Source organism: Rattus norvegicus, chromosome 6, assembly GCF_036323735.1.
Source record: "Rattus norvegicus strain BN/NHsdMcwi chromosome 6, GRCr8, whole genome shotgun sequence".
Taxonomy (NCBI): domain Eukaryota; kingdom Metazoa; phylum Chordata; class Mammalia; order Rodentia; family Muridae; genus Rattus; species Rattus norvegicus.
In genome coordinates this window covers 54,481,819-54,503,182 of record NC_086024.1, presented here as the reverse complement: position 1 = coordinate 54,503,182, position 21,364 = coordinate 54,481,819, and the positions used below count along the sequence as shown (strand labels likewise).

At 43.1% G+C, this 21,364-nt stretch overlaps 1 protein-coding gene and 1 long non-coding RNA gene across 6 annotated transcripts in view; one reads left to right on the top strand and one right to left on the bottom strand.

Moving 5' to 3' along the window:
- Pik3cg (phosphatidylinositol-4,5-bisphosphate 3-kinase, catalytic subunit gamma) overlaps positions 1–8,936 on the top strand; it is a 35,317-nt gene extending 26,381 nt beyond the window's left edge. For 3 of the 4 annotated variants that reach the window (XM_006240003.5, XM_003750140.6, XM_006240004.5), the window contains exon 11: positions 5,482–8,936. In XM_006240003.5, the coding sequence (XP_006240065.1) occupies positions 5,482–5,760 (279 nt within the window). In that variant the 3' untranslated portion in view covers positions 5,761–8,936. 4 annotated transcript variants of the gene reach the window in all.
- LOC134479360 (uncharacterized) lies at positions 8,441–20,961 on the bottom strand. Of its 2 annotated transcripts, none has more exons than XR_010052586.1 (4): positions 20,805–20,961; positions 18,593–18,644; positions 16,762–16,980; positions 8,441–8,746 (listed from the first exon to the last, which is right to left on the bottom strand). It is a non-coding gene; the product is annotated as an uncharacterized LOC134479360 (long non-coding RNA). The 2 variants fall into 2 exon arrangements; XR_010052585.1 differs by having other exon boundaries at positions 16,762–16,880; positions 20,805–20,952.
- Positions 20,962–21,364: the final 403 nt, after the last annotated feature.

The window sequence follows — 21,364 nt, the reverse complement described above, 5'->3', positions numbered from 1 at the left end:
AAAATCACTTTCAACAGGCAGTAACTTCTGTGTTCTGGGTTTTCCCCTGAGCTCCCCAGCCACATCCTTTTAGCCACTCAAACCACAGTCCTCCGGGCTGAAGCAATGTGACCAGGACATGCTCACAAGCCTTGTCACTGAGTATAAAGGACAGAAATGAAACTTCTGGGGCTTGAGTTGGTGGAGTAGTACCCAAACATGAGTCCCCCAAAGAAAAGAAGCATCTGTAGATGCCCAGAGTGCAACATGCAATGTGCCCTTCCTCGTGAGCCAGTGCAAAGACAGTCCTTTCCATACGGGTTGTAAAAAAGTACTCAGCCACTCCCACTCCCTTCACCTGCTAAAGGGATCATTTTGGTGGACAGTCTGCATAAGAAACCAACGCATTTAGCATTGGGAAGTGTGTGCAATGAGGCAATTCTTTGTAGTATTTCATAATGAAAATCAACTCGTTACATAGCACTTATTTCTCACCACAGCCATATGAAATGGGTGTTACCGTTGTACTCATCCTACAGATGAAAACACTGAGGCCCAAAGGAGCCCAAATGACCTCCCTGATTGTCACTAAGAAAGCCAAATACTTTGAGTTCATTCAACTAGATGTGAAGCCGCTGTTAGCTGCTGTTCCGCCCCACCTTCAACAGAGGACAGTGATGTCTGCACTCGAGTTTTAAGCCTTACGCAGTCAGTCCAGAACCTGGACCTTCTGTGTGCCAAATGTGGAATATACAGTTAAGTTTAGGGAAGACGTCTCTTTCTCATAGAAGAGCCTGCACGTCAAAGTCAGCACTCATCCAACAAGCTAAAACCAACAAAACCCAGCCACACAGCCAGGAACGAAGTTTACTAATACAGTGCTCACTGGGCATGCTTAAGGTTCTGAATTCCCTCCTCAGTGTCCTCCAGATGATAGCTCATCGAGGTGGGGTGGCCTTCAAGGAACCGGGGAAAGCTGTTCCTTTCTCATTTGTATCTCTTTGGGCACAGGAATAGGTGCATCTACTCACCATCACCTGAAAGTATTTATTTACCTATGGATTAGGGTGACAGCAACTTTGTCTGGGCTTCATTTACCTCCTTGAAATTTTTTCCATTAAAAAGGAGATTGACCCCACAGTGGGCTCCCACAGCAGGAGATTTTGCCTGGAGCCTATAGTGTATAGAAGAACGGAAAAAATAATTAAAAATCAAAACATACTCCTGGTTCCAAACTGAAAGACGTCCCCCTAAGTCTGTGTGAAAAGCACAGGAGTTGGCAAATTAATGAGTCTGTGGCCTGAGGTGAAGTCTGCACTTAGCTTCTGTAATTACCAAGAAACTCAAGATGCCTTGGTGGGTTGGATAAGCAAAGAAAATGATTTCCGGGTATCAGAGGCATCACTTGGCCTGCAAGAGCACTGATGTACTGGGGCTGCCGCCAGGTGACAGTTGAAATCTGGGCTGCAGCTGAAACAGCCCAGAGCTGCTCTGGGGACCACTTCAGCACTTCTGCCACAGTGAGCAAAGAGGAGATTCTGAATCCTGGTAACAGAGGAAGGGACCGCCATATCTGGCACACTCAGGCTGTGCAGCCAGCTGAGCCTACATTTTATACAAATTGCCTTACCGGATCAGAATGATCTGGGTCATTTGACTAAGCTAGGGTAAATATGTCCACCCTCCACTATCCAGTGTGACACAAGCCTCACCTCTATTGTCATTGTGGTCACTGTGCCACATGCAAATGTTACAGTGTTTTATGGTTTGAGACCATACCTGCCTGCTTCTTGAGACTCAGTCCTGGGCTGACAGCATTGTGTGGGTAAGTTGTAGAACCTTAGGACATACGGTACAGCTGGAGGACGCGGGTCACAGGCTCTTTGAAGGTTCTATCTGTTTCCAATTCCTATCCAAGTTCTCAGATTGCTGTCTGCTGCAGTGTGACCAAGCAGCTACCTCAAGTTCCTGCCATGCTGTCTTACTTACAATGCAAGACTATCACTCTGAAACCTTTAGCTGAAACAAATCCTTTCTCCTTTAGGATGTGGGCTTCGCCACAGTAATAAAGAAAGAGTGACTAGTAGATACAGGCAAAGTCATCTTGTGCTAATTGACAGAGATGGAAGGATCCTCCGGATGTACTCTTCTTATTCCTGTCCATAACACATGTTCGCATGTCCATTCATTCTCCGATAGCACCATTCTCAGAGTCTCAGGACCTACGGCTTAGTTTTCTTCAGCCTCCTTATCCGTCTCCTACAATAGGGCCTTGAGGCTGCCACCTTCCTGCATGGTGTTCTTGAGAACTCTCGCTTGTAGGTAAATCTATGGAAAAAGTGTCCGACTTGTTACAAGTCCAGTTCCTCTCATGGACGTATCTAGAGAAAAGCAGGTAGATTCTTTTAAAACTCAAACTTTGAGGCATATTTCAGCCAGAAATTTTCACCTAATTTAGGCATACAGTTCTGAGTTTTGACCAGTGTGACATTTGACCATCACAGCTAAGTCCCTATCATGACAACAACAATGTCATCAAGTGGTGTGCCGGCAAAGTCACAGCTATGACCGCCTATCACCTATTATGGGTGAACAGGTTCTCTCTGTAAGAAACTGAGAGAATAAAACCTTTCTGTTGCGTATGGGAGTGTTTCTGCCATACTTCATGTTTTGCTGGTCGGCTTGCTAATTCACATTCTTCAAGGTTTTTCGTCTGCTCTCATGTCTGGTGGCATGAGTTTTCGCATATCCTTGCCTGTACTTTAGGATAGGACAGTCATATGACACATTGAATAATGCTTTCTTTGTGATTTCCTCAACAGTTGCTTGATGTGTTTACATCTCTATAATTTCTCCATTTCCCCCACATCTCTATAATTTCTCCATTTTCCCCACCTTGGTAAAGCACCTTCCTAATCCTGATTAGTTCAATATTTGGCCTCTTTATGTATAAACCTTTGGTTCATCTGGAATTTCTTTTGGCATATCTCAGAAAGTGAAATTTTAACCTTATTTTCCCTGAATAATGAGTTGTGCAGCCCCCGTTTATCAGAGAATAGACCTTTTCCTCACTAGTCTCGGAGCTTGTCTGAATGACATCTCAACTGTTATGCACTCTGTTGTGTCTTAACACTTTTTATCCTATTCCACAAGACATCTTGCCTTTGTTTCTAAACAATAAATACTATTTCACCCTTTCGTTATAGCTTCAAAAACTGTTTTTGTTTGTCTTGTTTTGTTGTTGGGTTTTCCCCCCTTAGAATTGGAACCAGGGATGGCTGTGAACCATCTGTGGGTGCTGGGAACAGAACCCAGATGCCCTGCAAGAGTAGCCAGTGCTCTCAACAACTGAGCCATCTCCACAGCCCCATAAAATGCCCTAATACCTGTTGTGACAAGCACAGCTTTTCATTACTGTAATCTCTAAAAACATCTTCTCCGACCCTGACTAGGTTGAATGAACTAAAACCCACACCTGAATTTAATTAGTGAGAAATTTTACTGAAATCACTGCTTGTAGATTAACCCAGGTGTCATAAACATCCTGAGGAGGAGTTTTCTTTCAGAGAAACATGCTATGTTATCTCATGTATTCCAGTCTTCCTTTATGTGATACAGTAGAATTCTACAGTTTCTTTAAGTGGGTTCTACATGAGTTTGCAATGTGTTTATTCCAGGTACCGTGTTCTTCTTGTTATCAATACCCATAGCAGCTGTTGTTTCTGATTTTCATGATGCTTGCCAACTGCTGGTGACTGTTTACATTATCTTTTTAATTTCTGACTGTTTTTATAAAATGTTTGCCTGGGTGGATAGATGCTTCAGCTGGACAGAACTTGCTGCACAAGCGTGAGGACCCAAGTTCAGCTTCCCTAGCACCCACATAAAGACAATCATGGTGGCACAAGCCTATGACTTCCCAGTGCTGAGAAGTCAGCAATGGGTGGCTCTCGAGTCTGCTGGCCAGGACCCGAGAAAGACTCAGTCTCTAACAATAAGGTTGAGAGTGACTGAGGGAGCCACCCAAGGCTTGGCACTGATGTCTGGCCTCCATATGCATACATACACGCAAAGACACAAAGCACAGTTTACCAAAACCTGGTTATAATAATATTTGATTTTTTTCCCTCAGAAGTCCAGGAAAACGAACATATCATTTATACACACTAATCATTTTATCTCCACTTTTCTGACTTTATAATTCATTTTTTTCTATTTCTTTTTGTTTTATTTTCTGGCATTTTAGAATTTTAAATCATTTTTTATGAAGTCTGGTACTTCGCAATGTTACATTTTAGTGTCATATTCGTTTTCATATTTTATAAAAACCGTAAATGGATATAGTTATGGTCAGAAGATCTTACAGTTTGAGCATAAGTCCTATTTAGTATGGTGTAGGAGGGCTTTGGTTTGTTTGTTCATATCTTTGTTTTACATTTTTATAGTTTCTTAATATGAACTATTAGCGCCTGCAATCATTAGCATCAGCTTTCTGTACATGCTCCTTCCAGGTCATGCCGTTTAGGTTGAGTCCTGATTTTATGAGACTGAGCATCTTCTGCCTTTCCCTGTGCTTTAAAATAATTTAATGGCACAGATGGCTGGTCGCTTAACAGGACGGCATGACTCATTGAATGGCGTGTATGGAGGCAGAAGCCTTTGGGTCTTTCTGCCTTTCTCCTTCTTTTCTTTCTCTTGGTTTCTTTCTTTTTTTTCTTTCTTTCTTTCTTTTTTTTTTTTTTTTTTTTTTTTTTTGGAGCTGGGGACCGAACCCAGGGCCTTGTGCTTGCTGGGCAAACACTCTACCACTGAGCTAAATCCCCAACCCCTTTCTCTTGGTTTCTTGAGGCAGGATCTCACTGTAGGCCAGGCTTATCTGGAACGTACTCTGTAGCCTAAGCTTGCCTCAAACTCACAGTGATCCTCCTGCTTTAACCTCCGGAGTGCTGGGATGACAGGCCTAAGTCACCAATGCTCGGCTAGCTAGCATCGCAGTTTTCAAAGCACCCTCTTTTGCTCAGTGTTGGGAATTTGAATTAAAATTCCTAAGTTCATTCAATAATTTAGAAAATCAGATGGTGGAGAGCAAACTCATCTGTTTCTTAAAATACAACAAATTGTAAAAACAAACAAACAAACAAACAAACAAACAAACAAACAAATAAATAAATAAATAAATAAATAAATAAATAAATAAATAAATGTGAGAGCTAAATTCCCCTCATTTCTTTGGAATCCATGGGCTCTTGGCAAACATTACTTCTACTCACATAAAGCTTATTGATCCCCATATGGTACTCAAAGGTGTCTCAGGCCTCTTCAGATAGGACAGATGTCTCTACCTTCTCCTAGGGAGGAACTTGAATCTGAAGAAATAGCATGTCTTCAGAACCACCACAACCACCCACCCCCCTTGGTAGCAGCCAAAAAGCACCGTCAGCCGGAGCGTTTAAGGTCCAGCGGAAACACACTGATAACAGCATGTCCTTCTCCTTTGCCCAGGATGTCTGCGTTAGGGCTTACCTAGCTCTTCGCCACCACACAAACCTGCTGATCATCCTGTTCTCCATGATGCTGATGACAGGAATGCCGCAGCTGACAAGCAAAGAGGACATTGAATACATCCGGGATGCCCTCATGGTGGGGAGAAGCGAGGAGGACGCCAAGAAGTATTTCCTTGATCAGATTGAAGTCTGCAGGGACAAAGGATGGACTGTGCAGTTTAACTGGTTCCTCCATCTTGTTCTTGGCATCAAGCAAGGAGAGAAACACTCCGCTTGATATTTGGTGCTAGAGCCCAAAGCAATTTAGTGTTCTAAAGCTTTCAAACCAGCATGTCAGTCATCAGGGTTACATTTAGAATGCAATAGGACTCTCTGAACACTGCACTTCAGAAATACAGCTCTTTCCCCAGCTGAACTCTTCACGAGAGGAAAACATGTTGGCATTACTGATGGCTTGGTTAATTAATATTCAGTGTAAGGTTTCTCTGCTGCTCCCCCCCCCCCCGCCTCAGTCTCCATGATGCTGAACAATATTCGAACTTTAAATGGCTTGGTATGCCTGATGATCTTGTATTGAATAACTCTGAAAATCCTTTAGTTACAATAATTGGCAATAGCTGTTGTCACATGTGTTCACCATGTCTTTTGGTTGTGTTCTTCGAGCTCTTGGCAGAAAAGGGTACAAGCATTGCTAAGCTCTGCTGCATTCTTCACAGGATGTTTCCGAGCATCCCCTCCGTGCCCAAACATGTCGGTGATGTGCTAGAAGCAAAGAGTGCAAGTTAGCTTTTAGAGTACCAGAATACCGTCAGCAGTTTGTCTCCTAGTGTGCCACTGAGATGGAGACACGGAACACAGACTCTGAGCCTGAACCTTGACCCTCCCCAGCTGCTGTAACTCAAGGGTTATGGATATGAAAAGTGGAGGTAAGGCCTTTGACCAAGAGTGAATAACCTAACACGGCCACCGTCTCCTGCACAGACACAGGAGGTCACTAACTGGACCCTTGGATGCCTACAAATGACATCTTTCCCTCTTGCTCTCCCCTCCCCCGCCTTCCCCTGCCTCACCACCTTGCCTCACCTGGACTTGTGGAACCTTCAAAGACAGCTGAAAATGACTCGAAAAAGAAAGTCCACTGTAGGCTCATGAGATACTTATTTGTGGAGCTGCTTCCTGGATTTTTAAAAAGTATATTATTAAAAGAAGAGTTCCAGACAATATTAGTTTCTAAATGCTTTAATTTCACTTTTTAAATCTAAAATTTTTCTTTATTTGTTAATAGAGGATACCTGCTATCAAATGTATTCTATGCTTATAACAATACCATTTACATATTCATTTTTTAGCTTACAGGGCTTTTAAATTTTGAGGTACCCCAGAGTTCATAAAGATAATTGAACCAATTTTCCTTTGAAGTATTTTTTCATTTCTTAAATATTATCAATGTTGATCCACCTTCGAGAGAGATCAGTAAATTATTTAATCAAACATCTTTAGCTATCATTAATTTGATAAAAAGAACTATGTCAAAGATGTCCATATTTAGATATAATCAGGTATAACTCTTTCTGACAATTTTTAAATGGTCAAAATAGACGCTTTAATTAGATGGCGCCCAACCTTCCCTTTGTGTCTACAGAAGCCAAGTAGCACCTAATTCTGCTGCAAATAAGAACCATCAGGGACAGTTTTAACACACCCTTGCATTTTAAAATCACCCCACTTTCAGATTATAATTTCATTTAGTGTGAAATGAGCCTGGGAAGTTTTCAAAGTACTCGGCTAAATCTCTTATCCATGCAGGGGAAGGAGCCTTATTTGGTCCGGGATGGTACAGGTAGTCCTTCCCCCCTGCTCACAAGACCGTCCCTAGCTCATAGCTATCTACAAAAAAACTCCTCATCCCTGGCAAGTAACCATTCTAAAATCATGCTGTCTCCTGTACAGGCCCTGCCCTGTGCTGAAATTGTGTTTCTCTCTATGAGTGTAAGTTAGGTACTTCATGGCATTTCTGGAACGTAACTCCTACTGATCTAAGAACAGGAAGAGTAATGACTTCTAACTCCAAAAGGGTAGCATGCTTAAGCCTGTAAAGAACCATACACAGACTTTGCCTTTCATCTGAATTGCTGGAATGATGATCTGGATGATAAAACAATTACGGAGTAGATCTATATTTAGCTTCCGACACCACATGCATACATATTAGCTCTTTAAATGAGCCAGCCTTTCCTTAAAGCTGAACTACATGACGACACATACTGAGTTTCATTCTTCCATTTTCAAGATAATGTACTTTCAACTCCATAGACCAGCATATCAACAAAAATCACCTGCACACATGCTTGCTACCTCGCCGTTCCTGTGAATGATACATTCCGGTGATCTCTATACCTTTGAAAATGTTCTAGACCTAGGGTCCTCCTGCCACTGGGTAAATACCAGTATCTCTACCTTCAGTGCTGAGTGAAGAAAACACACATCACAGGTCAGATGGGTCAGGTCAAAGCAATTTATGTGTATCTAAGACTGCCCCCCCCAAAAAAAGACACAAAGTATCCATTGTAGACTTGGTCCAATATGACCCTACTGGTTTGGTGATGCTCTGAAAAATGCAGAAAGATATAATGAGTAAAACATATCAACTAGGAAAAAAGCTCTTGATATCAAGTACATCTTTTTCAGGAGATGGTTTGTTTTATTTTTATTAGTTCTTTGAGAATTGTGTACAAAGTTTTGACCACATGCACCCATATGCAGCCACTCACCCAACTTCTCCTAGACTCCCACCCCCTTCCTTACCCACCCAATTGTGTCCTCTCCCTTTTTTTTCTTTTCATTCATCAATGGCAACACTCTAAGAGAATACTTCTTCTCCCAGCAACTGTCAGTTGCCAATAGTTCTTGGCTGGGGTGGGATTTCGTATCCACCTGTCCTCTCCCTGCTGGGACTTGATGTGGCTTCAGCTTTCATGGGACTTGTCATAACTGCTACGAGTTCATATGTGCAGCTTCTCTGCTGTGTCCGGAGGATTCTGATTCCTTGCCTCCATTCACCACCTCTGTCTCCCGGTCTCTCAGGTCCCTCCCTCTTCCAATGATCACTGAGGCTTGGAAGGAGAGGGAGAAGATTAGAGGCTCCACTTAAGGCTGAGTATTCCGTAGGCTCTTATTCTGCACCATGGCTAGTCATGAGTCTCTGTGGTGATCGTCTACTGCGAATAGACACTACTCTGATATAGGCCGAGAGATGTACCAATCTATAGGTAAAACAGTAAGTCGTTAAGGATCAGTATGGGCATTCTATAGCATGATTTGGAAGCTGTTAGTCCTATATTCATGATAACTGATTATAATGTTAAATAAAAAATTAGAAAATACATTTCTGAAATCATTGGCAATTATGTTTAACAATATGAAGAAAATAAAATAAGCTGGGATTTCTTAAAGGTTCTGTTGACTTATTTCCAATTCAACCCAACCTAGTAATTCTTGTGAACACACTCAATTCCAGTCTCCAGTGTTCTCACAGGCTCCTTTCAGGACACAGGCCAGGGAATTCTAAATCACACACGTAGCTAGCCCCATCTGGAAACTAAGACAGTCTCCTGTATTTTAATTACAAATGTTAATTTAAATTAAAAAAAGAATTTGACATCTTGTGTATCTTTTAATGTTTAAACTTCCAAATGTTTCTGAAACTCATTTTAAAATTGAGACTTATTTTAAGAAATCGTTACTGAACGCTCATTGCCTACGAGAAACCGCAGTGTGCTGAGAAATTGAGTACGCAACAAGATGGACTGAGTCCCAGTTCCTATAGCGTTCATCAGATGCTGGTGATGCAAATTCTTCGTGTGTCTATATGTGTGTGTATGTGTGTGTTGTGTGTGTGTATGTATGTATATTTGTATGTGTGTGTATGTGTGTGTTGTGTGCGTATGTATGTGTATGTGTGTATGTGTGTGTATGTGTATGTGTGTATGTGTGTGTATGTGTATGTGGTGTGTGTATGTGTGTGTATGTGTATGTGTGTGTGTGATGTGTGTGTATGTGTGTGTGGTGTGTGTGTGTATGTGTGTGTGTGATGTGCGTGTATGTGTATGTGTATGTGTGTGTGTGATGTGTGTGTATGTGTATGTGTGTATGTGTGTGTATGTGTATGTGGTGTGTGTATGTGTGTGTATGTGTATGTGTGTGTATGTGTGTGTTGTGTGTGTATGTATGTATATTTGTATGTTTGTGTATGTGTGTGTTGTGTGCGTATGTTTGTGTATGTGTGTGTATGTGTGTATGTGTGTATGTGTATGTGTGTGTATGTGTATGTGGTGTGTATATGTGTGTGTATGTGTATGTGTGTGTGATGTGTGTGTATGTGTATGTGTGTGTGTTTTGTGTGTGTATATATGTGTATGTGTGTGTATGTGTGCACATGTGTGTATGTGTGTGTAGGTGTGTGTTATGTGTATAGGTGTGTGTTGTGTGTGTGTATATATGTGTATGTGTGTGTATGTGTGTGTATGTGTGTGTATGTGTATATGTGTGTATGTGTGTGTATGTGTATATATGTGCACGTGTGTGTATGTGCTTGCATGCATGCGTGTGTGTGTGTGTGTGTGTGTGTGTGTGTGTGTGTCTTATGAAGGCCAGTGGTCAACACTGGCTGCTTTCCTCTATTGCCCTCCATCTTAATTTTTTAAGATGGATTCTCTCACTGCAACCATTCCACTGACTGGCTGGAATAGCTGGCCAGCAAGTCCCAGAGGACCTCCTGTAACTGTGAGCCATTCTGCCCTCCCCAACCCGCTCATCCCATGCTGGGGCTATTCATTCAGACTACTGTACCCTGTATTTTTTCTGCTGGAAATACAAACTCGGGTCTTCATGCCTGTGTGGCAAGCTGTTACAGACTAAAGCATCTCCCTAACCCCAATGCAGTACTGCCAGTGAGTTTCAGGTCAACGGTTTTCTTTGGGGAGGGACAGCACCAGAGTTCACACACACTAGACAAGCTTTCTATGGTCAAGCAGTAGGCCCCATCAGCAATATATTTCTTAGTAGAAATATATTGTGAGCTGAATTGTGTCCCACCCTCAATACGCACATGAAAATCCTAGCTCCTGTATCTGTGTGTCATCTTATCTGGAAACAGATTTTATACATATATTCGAGTTAAGATACTGTCCAATGACTGGTCTCCTTAAATGCAGAGAAGTGACACACGGGGCAAGCACGATATTGGAATGAACCTTCTGCAGGCTGAGGAACATGTGGAGGGAAAAGACGGAGAGGACCCTTTCCTTAGACCCTTCCTAGGATGCCAACATTTTGATTTTGGAGTTCTGGCCTCTAGAACTGTGGCAAGATTGATTTCTATGGTTTTAGGCCACCCAGTCTGTGATATTTGGTTCTGATATCCTTAGGGTACTGATCCAAGTGACTAACAACATTCCATGGAATTCTATGGGGGTATCACAGGAGTTACATGCCAACTTCATTGATGTTTTCTGCTATTGTCAGAAAGATCTAAACCAATTTAAACTGTGACAAAGGTAATAATGACAAGAAACTCTAATTCAGTGGGTTAAAAATAAAAACTTCTTGAAAATATTGAATTTCCAGAGAATAAATTGTGCATGTCCAGTAACCATGACAGCAAACTGAACACAATGTTTATTAAACATGTACAATCAAAATAACTTACGCTCATCTTCAGTCAGCCATAATTGGTTTCTGGCCAAGGCTGATGCTGACTCGAGGGAAAGGGTACCCTGTCTGTCACACACCAAAAGCTGAGTGAGTCCGTAAATCGAGATATGATTTATCAAACTTACTGTATCTATTCTCTGCCTTAGTTGGTCCACATCCAAGAATTTGTCCATCAGAAAGGACGAAGCACGTAAAGACTAATCATCAGAAATAGTTATCAGGAGCTGGGGAGATGGCTCAGTGGATAAAGTTATGCCGTGCATGTTAGGTTTAAAATCTCGGCCCGTGCAGGGACAAAACACACCTAGCCACCATGGTTCCACGTGGAAAGGTTTAATGAGAGAAGAGTAGAAGAGCGGAAAGGTAGCCGGCCACGGGCACGTGGAATGGGGAGGACGGGGAAGGGGGCAAGAACAGAGAAGAACAAAGAGCAAGAGCAGGTAAGAGGGGAGGGAGGAAGAGAGGGTAAGAGAGGCACAGCTGGCTGTTGCCAGGCAACTGTGGGGCGGAGCATACCTGGCTATTCCCAGGTAGCTATGAGGGTGGAGCTTAGACAGAATACCAAACAGTGCATACGTAAGGACCTGCGTTCAGGCGCCCAGCGCTCTCTCTGTGGCCAGTTAACCAGCTAATTTAGCAGAATCTGTGTGGTGTTCCCTTGTAGGCTTCACAGCAGCCACGGGAAAATGATCAGGACAAGATATGGAACTCTGTTTAGCCGGATTTCATTGTAGCCAGTGCTGAACCAGAACTTTTAGAGTCTGTCCCAGATCATTTTACTTTAGTCATATTAAGCAAAGGACAATTTTGGGGGAAAAAGGTATTCACATAACAGTTAACTTAGTCCCAAATGCACAACAATTTTAAGACATGTTTGTTTTGAAGCTTTTTGCAAAGTACATATGGCTTCATCCATAGGATGGTTTCTTCTTGACTTAGAAACAGTGTTGAAGATAACGTTCTAGGGAGAATACCTGATGTGAACATAATGCCTGTGGGACCAGGATTGGCCTGGCCCTAAGATAACCTAGAAGTCGCTTGGGCTGTTGTAAACTGCAAGTGACATCACTTTAACAAATGGGTTTATGGTCTAGAAGCAATGCTCAGGATTTCATAGGAAAGGGTCTGGGGTAAGTAAATACTGGGAGACACGGGCAGAGCCTGTCTTATCAGACAGCAAAGAATCACTAGGCTGTAAAACTCCCTCACTTCTGGCATTCTAGGAAGAACCAGCTGTGGACCTCGTTCAGCTGAAGGGGCAAGCTGTGTGTCTAACTTCCCTGGCTTCTCCGGTGCTTCTCTGTGTGCACAAGGCCGTTTTGCCCTCTGCAAATCTGTAAGCTTCCGGTTGTAAAAGGTCCGGCCTCAAACATTCAAGATGAAGAGTAATAAAGCAGGATCTTGATGTTGACCTCTAGTCTACACATGTCCACACACTAATGAAAGCCGGTAAAGCAGTCACCACGATTCTCTATGACTAAAATTTGCAAACAACCTAAGAGCCTCTCTGCAAGAGATCAATTAGCTGAGTGCCATTGAATTAGGATCCAGAGGTGTAGCTCAGTTCCTAGTGCTTGCCCAGCAACACAAAGGTGTGGCTTCAACCCCTCGTGCTGACTAAACTAGTGAAGGTGCACACCTATAAGGCTAACGTGAACGCTAAGGGCAAGAGGATCAGACATTCAAGGTCATTCTCTGATACTTAAGGAGTTTGAGGCCAGCCTGTGCTAGATACCCTGTCTCAAACATAAATTTTAAAATGTAAACGGTAGTAGGTGATACATACATACACATAAAAAGTTTGAGAGGAGGTGGATAGATAGATAGATAGATAGATAGATAGATAGATAGATAGATAGATATACAGATATAGATAGATATAGATAGATATACAGACATAGATATATAGATATAGATAGATATACAGATATAGATAGATAGATAGATAGATAGATAGATAGATAGATAGATAGATATCATACTGGTGTTTGATTTTGTTTGAGCGTACTAGGGAATTGAATCTAAGACTTTATACATGGAAGAGAAGCATTCTACTGTTAAGCTGTATCTCCAGCCATTTTCTTTTCTTTTTTCTTTCAACATATAAGCCTAAGTCACGTGGGCTTGCCTTGAACTCACGCTGTAACCCAGGCAGACCTTGAGCTTGTGATCTTCCTGCCTCAGCCTCCTGAGTGTCCGTGAACTATAGTTTATACTATTAGTAGTAACTTTTTTCACTTAGATTTTGGGGAATTTGGGTTTCTTAACCAGGAGGAAGCATTAATATTTTCATTTTGAAAAGAAAAGATGAATTCCACATGACAATCGTCTCTTTGTCTCTTTTAACATAGATCAAGCCTCACTAAAAGCTCAGAGGAAAAAAAAACAACAACTAAGCTTGAAGCCCATATTATGGAGCAGAGGCTTCAAAGCCACTGTTGGAAATTGGAGCATGAAGACAATGGCCTTAGAGTCTCCAGCCTTATCTACCTGTTGGTGATTGCTCACCCTAACACTGTCCTTGATTTCTCTTCAGCCTCAGCAGTGCTTTGAAGAAGGTGGGCTTGCCACATGCCTGACGTGCCAGTGCAGTGCCATGCAGAGATCTCCATCTGGGGAGTCCTGCTCGCTGCAGCTCTTCTCAGCGGGGTGCTGCCTGTGTGGTCCTGCTGAGCTCACATCTGAAGTCAGGGAGGTGCAAACAGCCTCCTTCTCACTCCTTGTGAATGTCAGGTTCTTTTCTAAGCATTTTCTCATTAACACAACTGAGTTAATCTCCCTGCCTGCTGCTTCAGTAAGAATTACCCCTTATGCCGGACTCTGTGTGGTTCTGAGTCAGGGGGACTGTGGCCTATCAAGGAATGCAAGGCCACTTTGCAGTATGGAGCAGCACTGTGTGCCCCTCAGCAGAGGAGCAAATCACCTGACAATCAACCCCAGAATCTTCTGGTTTAGGATTAAAATAGTTTCCTACTGTCTGGTAGAAAGCCGTCCATGGTTTCCGACCATTGCAAGGTTTACGGTTGAACAGTGGCTTTCTACAACCTGATGCATTTGATGGCCAAGTCTACGCTAATATCTCTCTCTCTCTCTCTCTCTCTCTCTCTCTCTCTCTCACACACACACACACACACACACACACACACACACACACACACACACACCACCTTTCCTTTACATCATCAGAAAGCATGTGTTCCGTTAAGCTACCAGTCCTGTGGCTACTAAGGGTTTCCCCTGAGGAAGTCTCATAGCCACATAGAAGTGCCAAGTTCTTGACTCTCCCGACTCCGGTCCCATTCTCACCCCAGCTCTGCTCAATCCACAGTTTCACAGTTTCAGAAACCAGAGAAAACAGTCTCTCACTTTAAGAGCAATTCCTTCCTCAGGTACTAATTGCTCAATGTGAACTGACACATTTGCAAGCTTTCAGTAAGTAAATAGGCTTGGCACCTTAAAGCTCCAGAAATTTAAAGGATTCTGAATTCTTACCAGAGTATTCCTTAATGGCCAAGGAGCACTTAAAGAAATATGTAACATCCTTAGCCATTAGGGAAATGCAAATCAAACGACTCTAAGACTCCATCTTACCTCCGGACAGAATGGCTAAGATCAAGAACTCAAGTGAGGGCACAGGCTGGCAAGGATGTGGAACAAGGGGAACACTCCTCCGCTGCTGGTGGGAGCACAAACTTGTACAACCACTTTGGAAATCAAGTTGGCAGTTTTCCAGAAAATTTGGAATAGTTCAACTCCAAGCCCCAGCTATTCCACTCCTGGCCATATACTCAAAAGATGCCCCACTGTCACACAAGGGTATGTGTTTCACTATGTTCATAGCAGCTTTATTCATAATAGACAGAAACTAGAAACAACCTACATGACCCTCAACAGAAGAATGGATAAAGAAAATGTGTTACTTTTACACAATGGAATACTATTCAGCCATTAAAAACAATGACATCATGAAATTTGCAGGCAGGTGACAGAACTTGAGAATGTCATCCTGAGTGAGATAACCCAGACATGCAAGGTATATACTCACTGGTAAGTGGACATTAGCTACAAAGTATAGGATAACCACACTCTAATCCACAGACCTAAAGAAACTAAGTAACAAGGAGGGCCTAAGGATGGGTGCTTGAATCTCAGAAGCAGAAACAAAATAGTCATCAGTGGTGGATGGAGAGAGGGAACTGAGTATGAGGAGGAGAACATGGAGGGTGGGAGGAGTGAGGATCAGATGTGGGGAGAGGGGGTGCAGGAGAGGACTAGTAGTGAGAACAGAAATCAGTGAGGAGCATCTCTGGGACTAGCTGGAGACCTTGGATAGAGAAAGTTCTGGGGAGTCTATAGGGGTGACCCTAGCTGTGATTCCTATCAGTGGTGGATATAGAGACTGAAGTGGCCACCTCCTGTAGCCAGGCAGGACTTCCAGTGGAGGGAAAGGGACATCAACCCACTCACAAAACCTCCAACCCCAAATTTGTCCTGCCTACAAAATATGCAGGAATAAAAATGGAGCAGAGATCGAGGGAATGGCCAACCAATGTCTGTCCCAACTTGAGACCCTTCCCATAGGAGAGAACCAACCCTTGACACTATTAATGATATTCTGCTATGCTTGCAGACAGGAGCCTAGCATCACTGTCTCCTGAGAGGCCTCATCCAGCAGCTGATGGAAACAGATGCAGAGACCCAGTCAAACGTCAGATGGAGGTCAAGGAGTCTTGTGGGAAAGTGGGAGATAGAATTGAGGGAGCTGGAGAGGGAGCAAGGACATCATAAGACCTACAGAGTCAACTAACCTGGGCCTATGGGCAACTCACAGTGACTGCTCTACCAACCAAAGAGCATGAAGGGGCTGGACCTAAGCCCCCTATATGTTTGGAGCAAACGTGCAACTTGGTCTTCCTGTGGGTCACCTAACAGTTAAAAGGAGGGCTGTCTCGGCTTTGTTGCGTGCCATCAGATCACCTTCCCCTTCCTGGACTGCCTGGTTGGGCACAGTGGGAGAAGATGAGTCACTAGGTTAGTGGGACTAGATGTCACAGGGCGGGATGGTACCCAAGGGTGCTTCCCCTTCTCTGATGAGAAGAAGAGGGGGTAACTGGGGGAGGGATTTGTAAGGGTGGGATTGAGAAGAGAATAGGGAGGGGTCTGCAATTGGGATGTAAAATGAATAAATAAATTAATGACAAAAGTAACTAAAAGATTCCGAGAGTCACAGGCCCTAGAAGCCATGCAGAGTGAGCAGGTTACGTTGTGACCACAGTGCAGATCCTAAGCCAGGAAAAATTTATTTTCCAGTTGGAGCAAGTGAGGCAGTAGCAGTTTACAATAGATGGGACAGGGAAAAGAGTGGGCACATTTGGTGTTAGGACATCCAAAACCAAGTGTCAATTTTCACTTGAAAATTTTCATTATCCAGTCTCTCCAGTGTCGGCTCTCATATTTACAGTGAAGTAAGGCTCTACAGATTCGCAGCAGCAATTAAATGGAAAAACAGATGAGACGCGTTGGCGGCCTACAGTCTGGCCTGGAGTTACCACTCAATAAGTGTTACCTGTTGTTTGGTTGGTCTCCTCCAAGAAAGCCTGAAGAATCTCGGAATCACAGAATTTGGTGGCTCCATCCATGGCATGTGACTTCCGAGAGTTCTTTACCGATGTCTCCCCAATAAGACTTCAAGGCAAAAATAATTTCCATTCAATATCTTCAAAATAGCATCAAGCTTCTCTGAGGAACTATTCTAATCAATGCAAATTAGCTCCCGACTCTGGGCCTATTATAGATTAAACAGAGACACTGCAATCAGTTTTAAGTGCTCCCTTCTTCACCTTTTTTATCAGCCTGATGGAGGATTTACCTATGTGAAATTCACTAATTTTTAAATGTATAATTTGGTGAGTGCTAGCAGACCTATAAGCTTATGTATTTGCTACCTTGGTCGGGATAAAAAAAAAATTTCATTATTCTAGAATGTTCTCGCTTACTTTTTTGCAGTTAATACTCTTCCATATCTCTCTCTCTCTCTCTCTTTTTTTTTAAAGTACCTACTTTTATTTTATTGTATGGGTGATTTAACTACATGTATGTCTATAAATCATGTACATACAATGCCAGTGAAGGCCAGGGCATTAGATCTTCTGAAACTGTAGTTATGGATGGCTGTGAGCCACCATGTAGGTTCTGGGAATAGAACCCGGGTCCTACGGAAGAGCAGCCAGTGCCATCTCCAACCCCATCTCTTCCACATCTCTTAACACTTAGGAACCAGCCACTGAAATGCTTCCTGTCAGTTCTCGTTTTGCTTTGTCCAGTGTTTCATATCAAAATCCCCCTATAACATATTTAATGTCTTTGCTTTAGTGTCACCTATGTTTCCCAAATGAAATATTATTTAGAAAAGCGCACTTTCCCGTAGCTTTACTCTAGAGCCAAACACCAGCCTTCAGGTTTAATCACCTGCTATGTGACATAAGCCGTGCAGTAGCTCGTGCTCTGTCTAAGATTATTAAGAAGGATCTCTTTATTACTTTTACTTTGTTGCTTCTATACAACATAGACTGTGCTCATGAACCTACTGCACTGCCCATTTGGATCCCACAGACCAGATGTGACAGTTTTTAATGTCAACTTGCTACAAATTAGAACTACCAGGATAGGTAGCCCTGTATGCAGAATTATCCTGGTGACCTAAATCAACATGGGAAAACCCACCCAAGTGTGAGCATCACCTAGTAACAGTCCGGAATTTTTTGTTTTCTGTGGCAGGGTTTCTCTGTGTAGCCCTGGCTGTTTTGGAACTCACTCTGTAGACCAGGCTGGCCTCAAACTCTGAGATCCACCTGCCTCTGCCTCCCAAGTGTTGGGATTGAAGGCGTGTGCCATCACCACCTGGCAAAGCCAGATTTTTGAGAGGATGTGGTGGGAGGAAAGTTACTGCCCTCTGCCCTCCTGGGCTTCCCCATCTGATGCTGTTGATTTACCTGTTGCTTCTGATAACAAGTCCTTCCCTGATATCAGAACCAGCATTTCCAGGCTTACATTTTTGTGCAGCAACTCTCCAGGAACTCTCCTGGTTTGGGGTCCCAAAACAGGATGGTGGAGGTACCCAGCCTTGTGGACTGAGGAACTACAAGGTTGCTGGCCTCTCCAGTGTGAGGCGACCCAGCTTAGGTACCCAGCTTCAAGGACCAAGCAGCTACCAGAGTCTTAGTTTCTTCGGTGCAGAACAACTGTTATTATTATTCTAACCTAAGTCAGGTAAACCCCCTCTCCCAGGTTGATCTTGGTCAGTGTTTATCACAGCAAACTAGGACATCAGGGGTGAGGTCTGAGAAAATCCCAAGAGTCTGATTTCCCACAGGCTCCTAGGTGAAGCCAAGGCTTACCTTATAGCTTTCCAACACTGAGCACAACAAGACTCCAGATGGCTAATAGATTCTGTGAGGGAACAAAGACAAACAAGGTTGAAGTCATATCCACTCTGTGCTCAAGAAATACTACTGACAGACATGCTGTTCAACACATGTGACAAATACCCCATCAACTGCATGATACCTAGAAGTGAGCACAGATCTGCATCAGTGGCAGGTACTATGGCCCGTAGTGATCTCTGCCTCCTGGTACCCCTGCCTTTGTGATTTCCCCTTGCCTTGAATATGAACAAGGCTTTGCAACATGCTCCTGGCAAGTGAAGTGTGGTAAAGATTACCTGAGTTCATTTCCAAATTGGGTTATAAAACCTGTGCCTTTCATCCTATGGGCATTCTCTAGCTCTCTCATTCTTAAATGTTCAGCTTAACAGAGTTGTCCTCCAATCAGGAGTTGCTCTGTGGGAAGGTCTGGGTGACAAGGAATCCAAGGTCTTAGCCACTAGCTGAACTCCATCAGAAGATACATCAGAAGGTAAAAACATGGACACCTTCAAGCAGAAACTTTAAGAGATCAAGAGCCACAGGGTACATCTAACCCATGCTTGAAGTCCTGAAATGAAACAATGAGGGGTTGGCAGTGAGGTTCATCCCTAGCCCTGGGTTCCCTCTGCAGGCCCACAAGGAGGTAAAGAAATAATTTGAATATATTAAAGTAAGAAAATGGTGACATGATGTTGTGCTTTCAAACCATTAAGTTTGGAGATAATCTTCTATGTGTCAATACATAGAGAATATATTTAAGAATTGTTTTTTAATTAAAACCAAAGACAAAATAAATAAGCAATGTGAAAGAACTCAGCATAGTGCCTGGGACAGTCATTGCCTGGTGATGTCAATCAGATCTAGAGACAGCAGAGTCACAAGGGCTGTCAGTCAGTCAGTCCAGCAAGCAAGCACACAGTGAGTCGTGTTTTACAAAGTGATCATTCTGCTCTGTCACACTCCCTCTTCTGTCTTCTGGTTTTGTCAGATACAGGTTCACTGACAAGCATGAAACCAAACATCAGCCAGCGAGAAACATTCAAGATACCCAGTCCCCAGGCTCTGAGCACAGGCGTCAGCCCTTTTCCCTTATCTAAACAGAGGCAAAGACGATCTGAGCTGTGTGCTGACACCTCGAACACTTGAAGAATTGCTTGTTGTGATAAATATTAATGGGGCTTTCTATCACTTTTTATTATTTAGTTCTCAGGTAAAAGACACAAAACCTTTATGTTTATGATAAGTCTTAAAAGCATTAGAGCTGGGCAGATATCAACCCTCTATGTTACTTAGTCTGTATCCCTGTCAATAACCCTAAGATATAACTTGCCAGGTCCTGCCTGGACTGCTCTCACTTCAACTGGCCACCCTAATGGCCATGCTCAAATGATCCAACTACCCCATGGTGTCTTTCTCTCTCTTCTGCTCTCTCCTCTTCTTCCTCAGACCCCAGGCCTGGGAACCAAAGGCCCAACTACCTCTCTTCTGCCCAGCTACAAGCTGTAGGCATCTTTATTGACCAATCAGGGGTAACTTGGGGAGCAAGGTTACATAGCATCATTTTGTGTACGTGATGATCTTTTCATCCCAGATCTTGGGAGCCAGTATTTAGCATTGCAATCCATAGCAACAGACCAACCCTAAACAATTGCTGGCTATGTTTCTGCTTTTGTCTTCATTTTGAGTTTGGGCAACACCACCACAGATCCCTCAGACACAGCTAGAATAGTCTATAAGCTAATTTTAGAGGTGGTACTGAGGGGTAGAAGATAAAGCCACAGGAATATTGAGACCAATAACAGAGAGTAGTTTAGTGTCACCAAAACCTATATGGAAATGGTTCCTGAGACCAAAACCACTCTCTTCAGAGGACCTTAGCTCATTGTCTGTTATGTGTAGTACGAAACTCAGCTGTGCTATAAGATTCTGGGAAGCAAACATAAGGCAGGCACCACAACATCTGGTAGAGGAACCAAGGGCATTCACCCCTGACTACAGGAGGAAAACCTGTGACAAGCCAGTGTGTTCAGGTGTCCCCTAACACACCCTTGGCCAGGGATACACAGACAAGTCTCTAGACTAGGAAAACAAGATAGAGTGTCTTAGTTAGGGTTTTACTGCTGTGAACAGACACTATGACCAAGGTAATTCTTATAAGGACAACATTTAACTGGGGATGGCTTACCAGTTCACAGGTTCAGTCCTTTATCATCAAGGTGGGAGCATGGCAGCATCCAGGCAGGCATGGTGCAGGAGGAACTCTGAGAGTTCTACATCTTCATCTGAAGGCTGCTAGCAGAATACTGACTTCCAGGCAGCTAGGATAAGGGTCTTAAAGGCCACATTCACAGTGACACACCTACTCCAACCAAGCCACACCTACTCCAACAAGGCCACACCTTCTAATAGTGACACTCCCTGGGCTGAGCATATACTAACCATATCATAGAGTGTGATAAAAGAGGTTTAAATAAAGAGTTGAGAAAACACAAGTGTGGTAAGAGTTCATTCTGGCTAAGGAACCGGGAAAGGTTTTATAGGGAAAGTGACTTCTGGAATAGCTCTTAAGATACTAATATGATCGAAACATCAAAAAGAGTAATGACATAGGTAATTAGGGCTGATGTGCAAATGGAGTGAAATACAAATGAAGAGCCATGCTGGGAGTGACATCTGAAGGGCAGAAGAGTGGGGGTGAAGAAGGACGTTCTAGACCTCTCATCTGAGCAGAGGAAGCTGGATTTA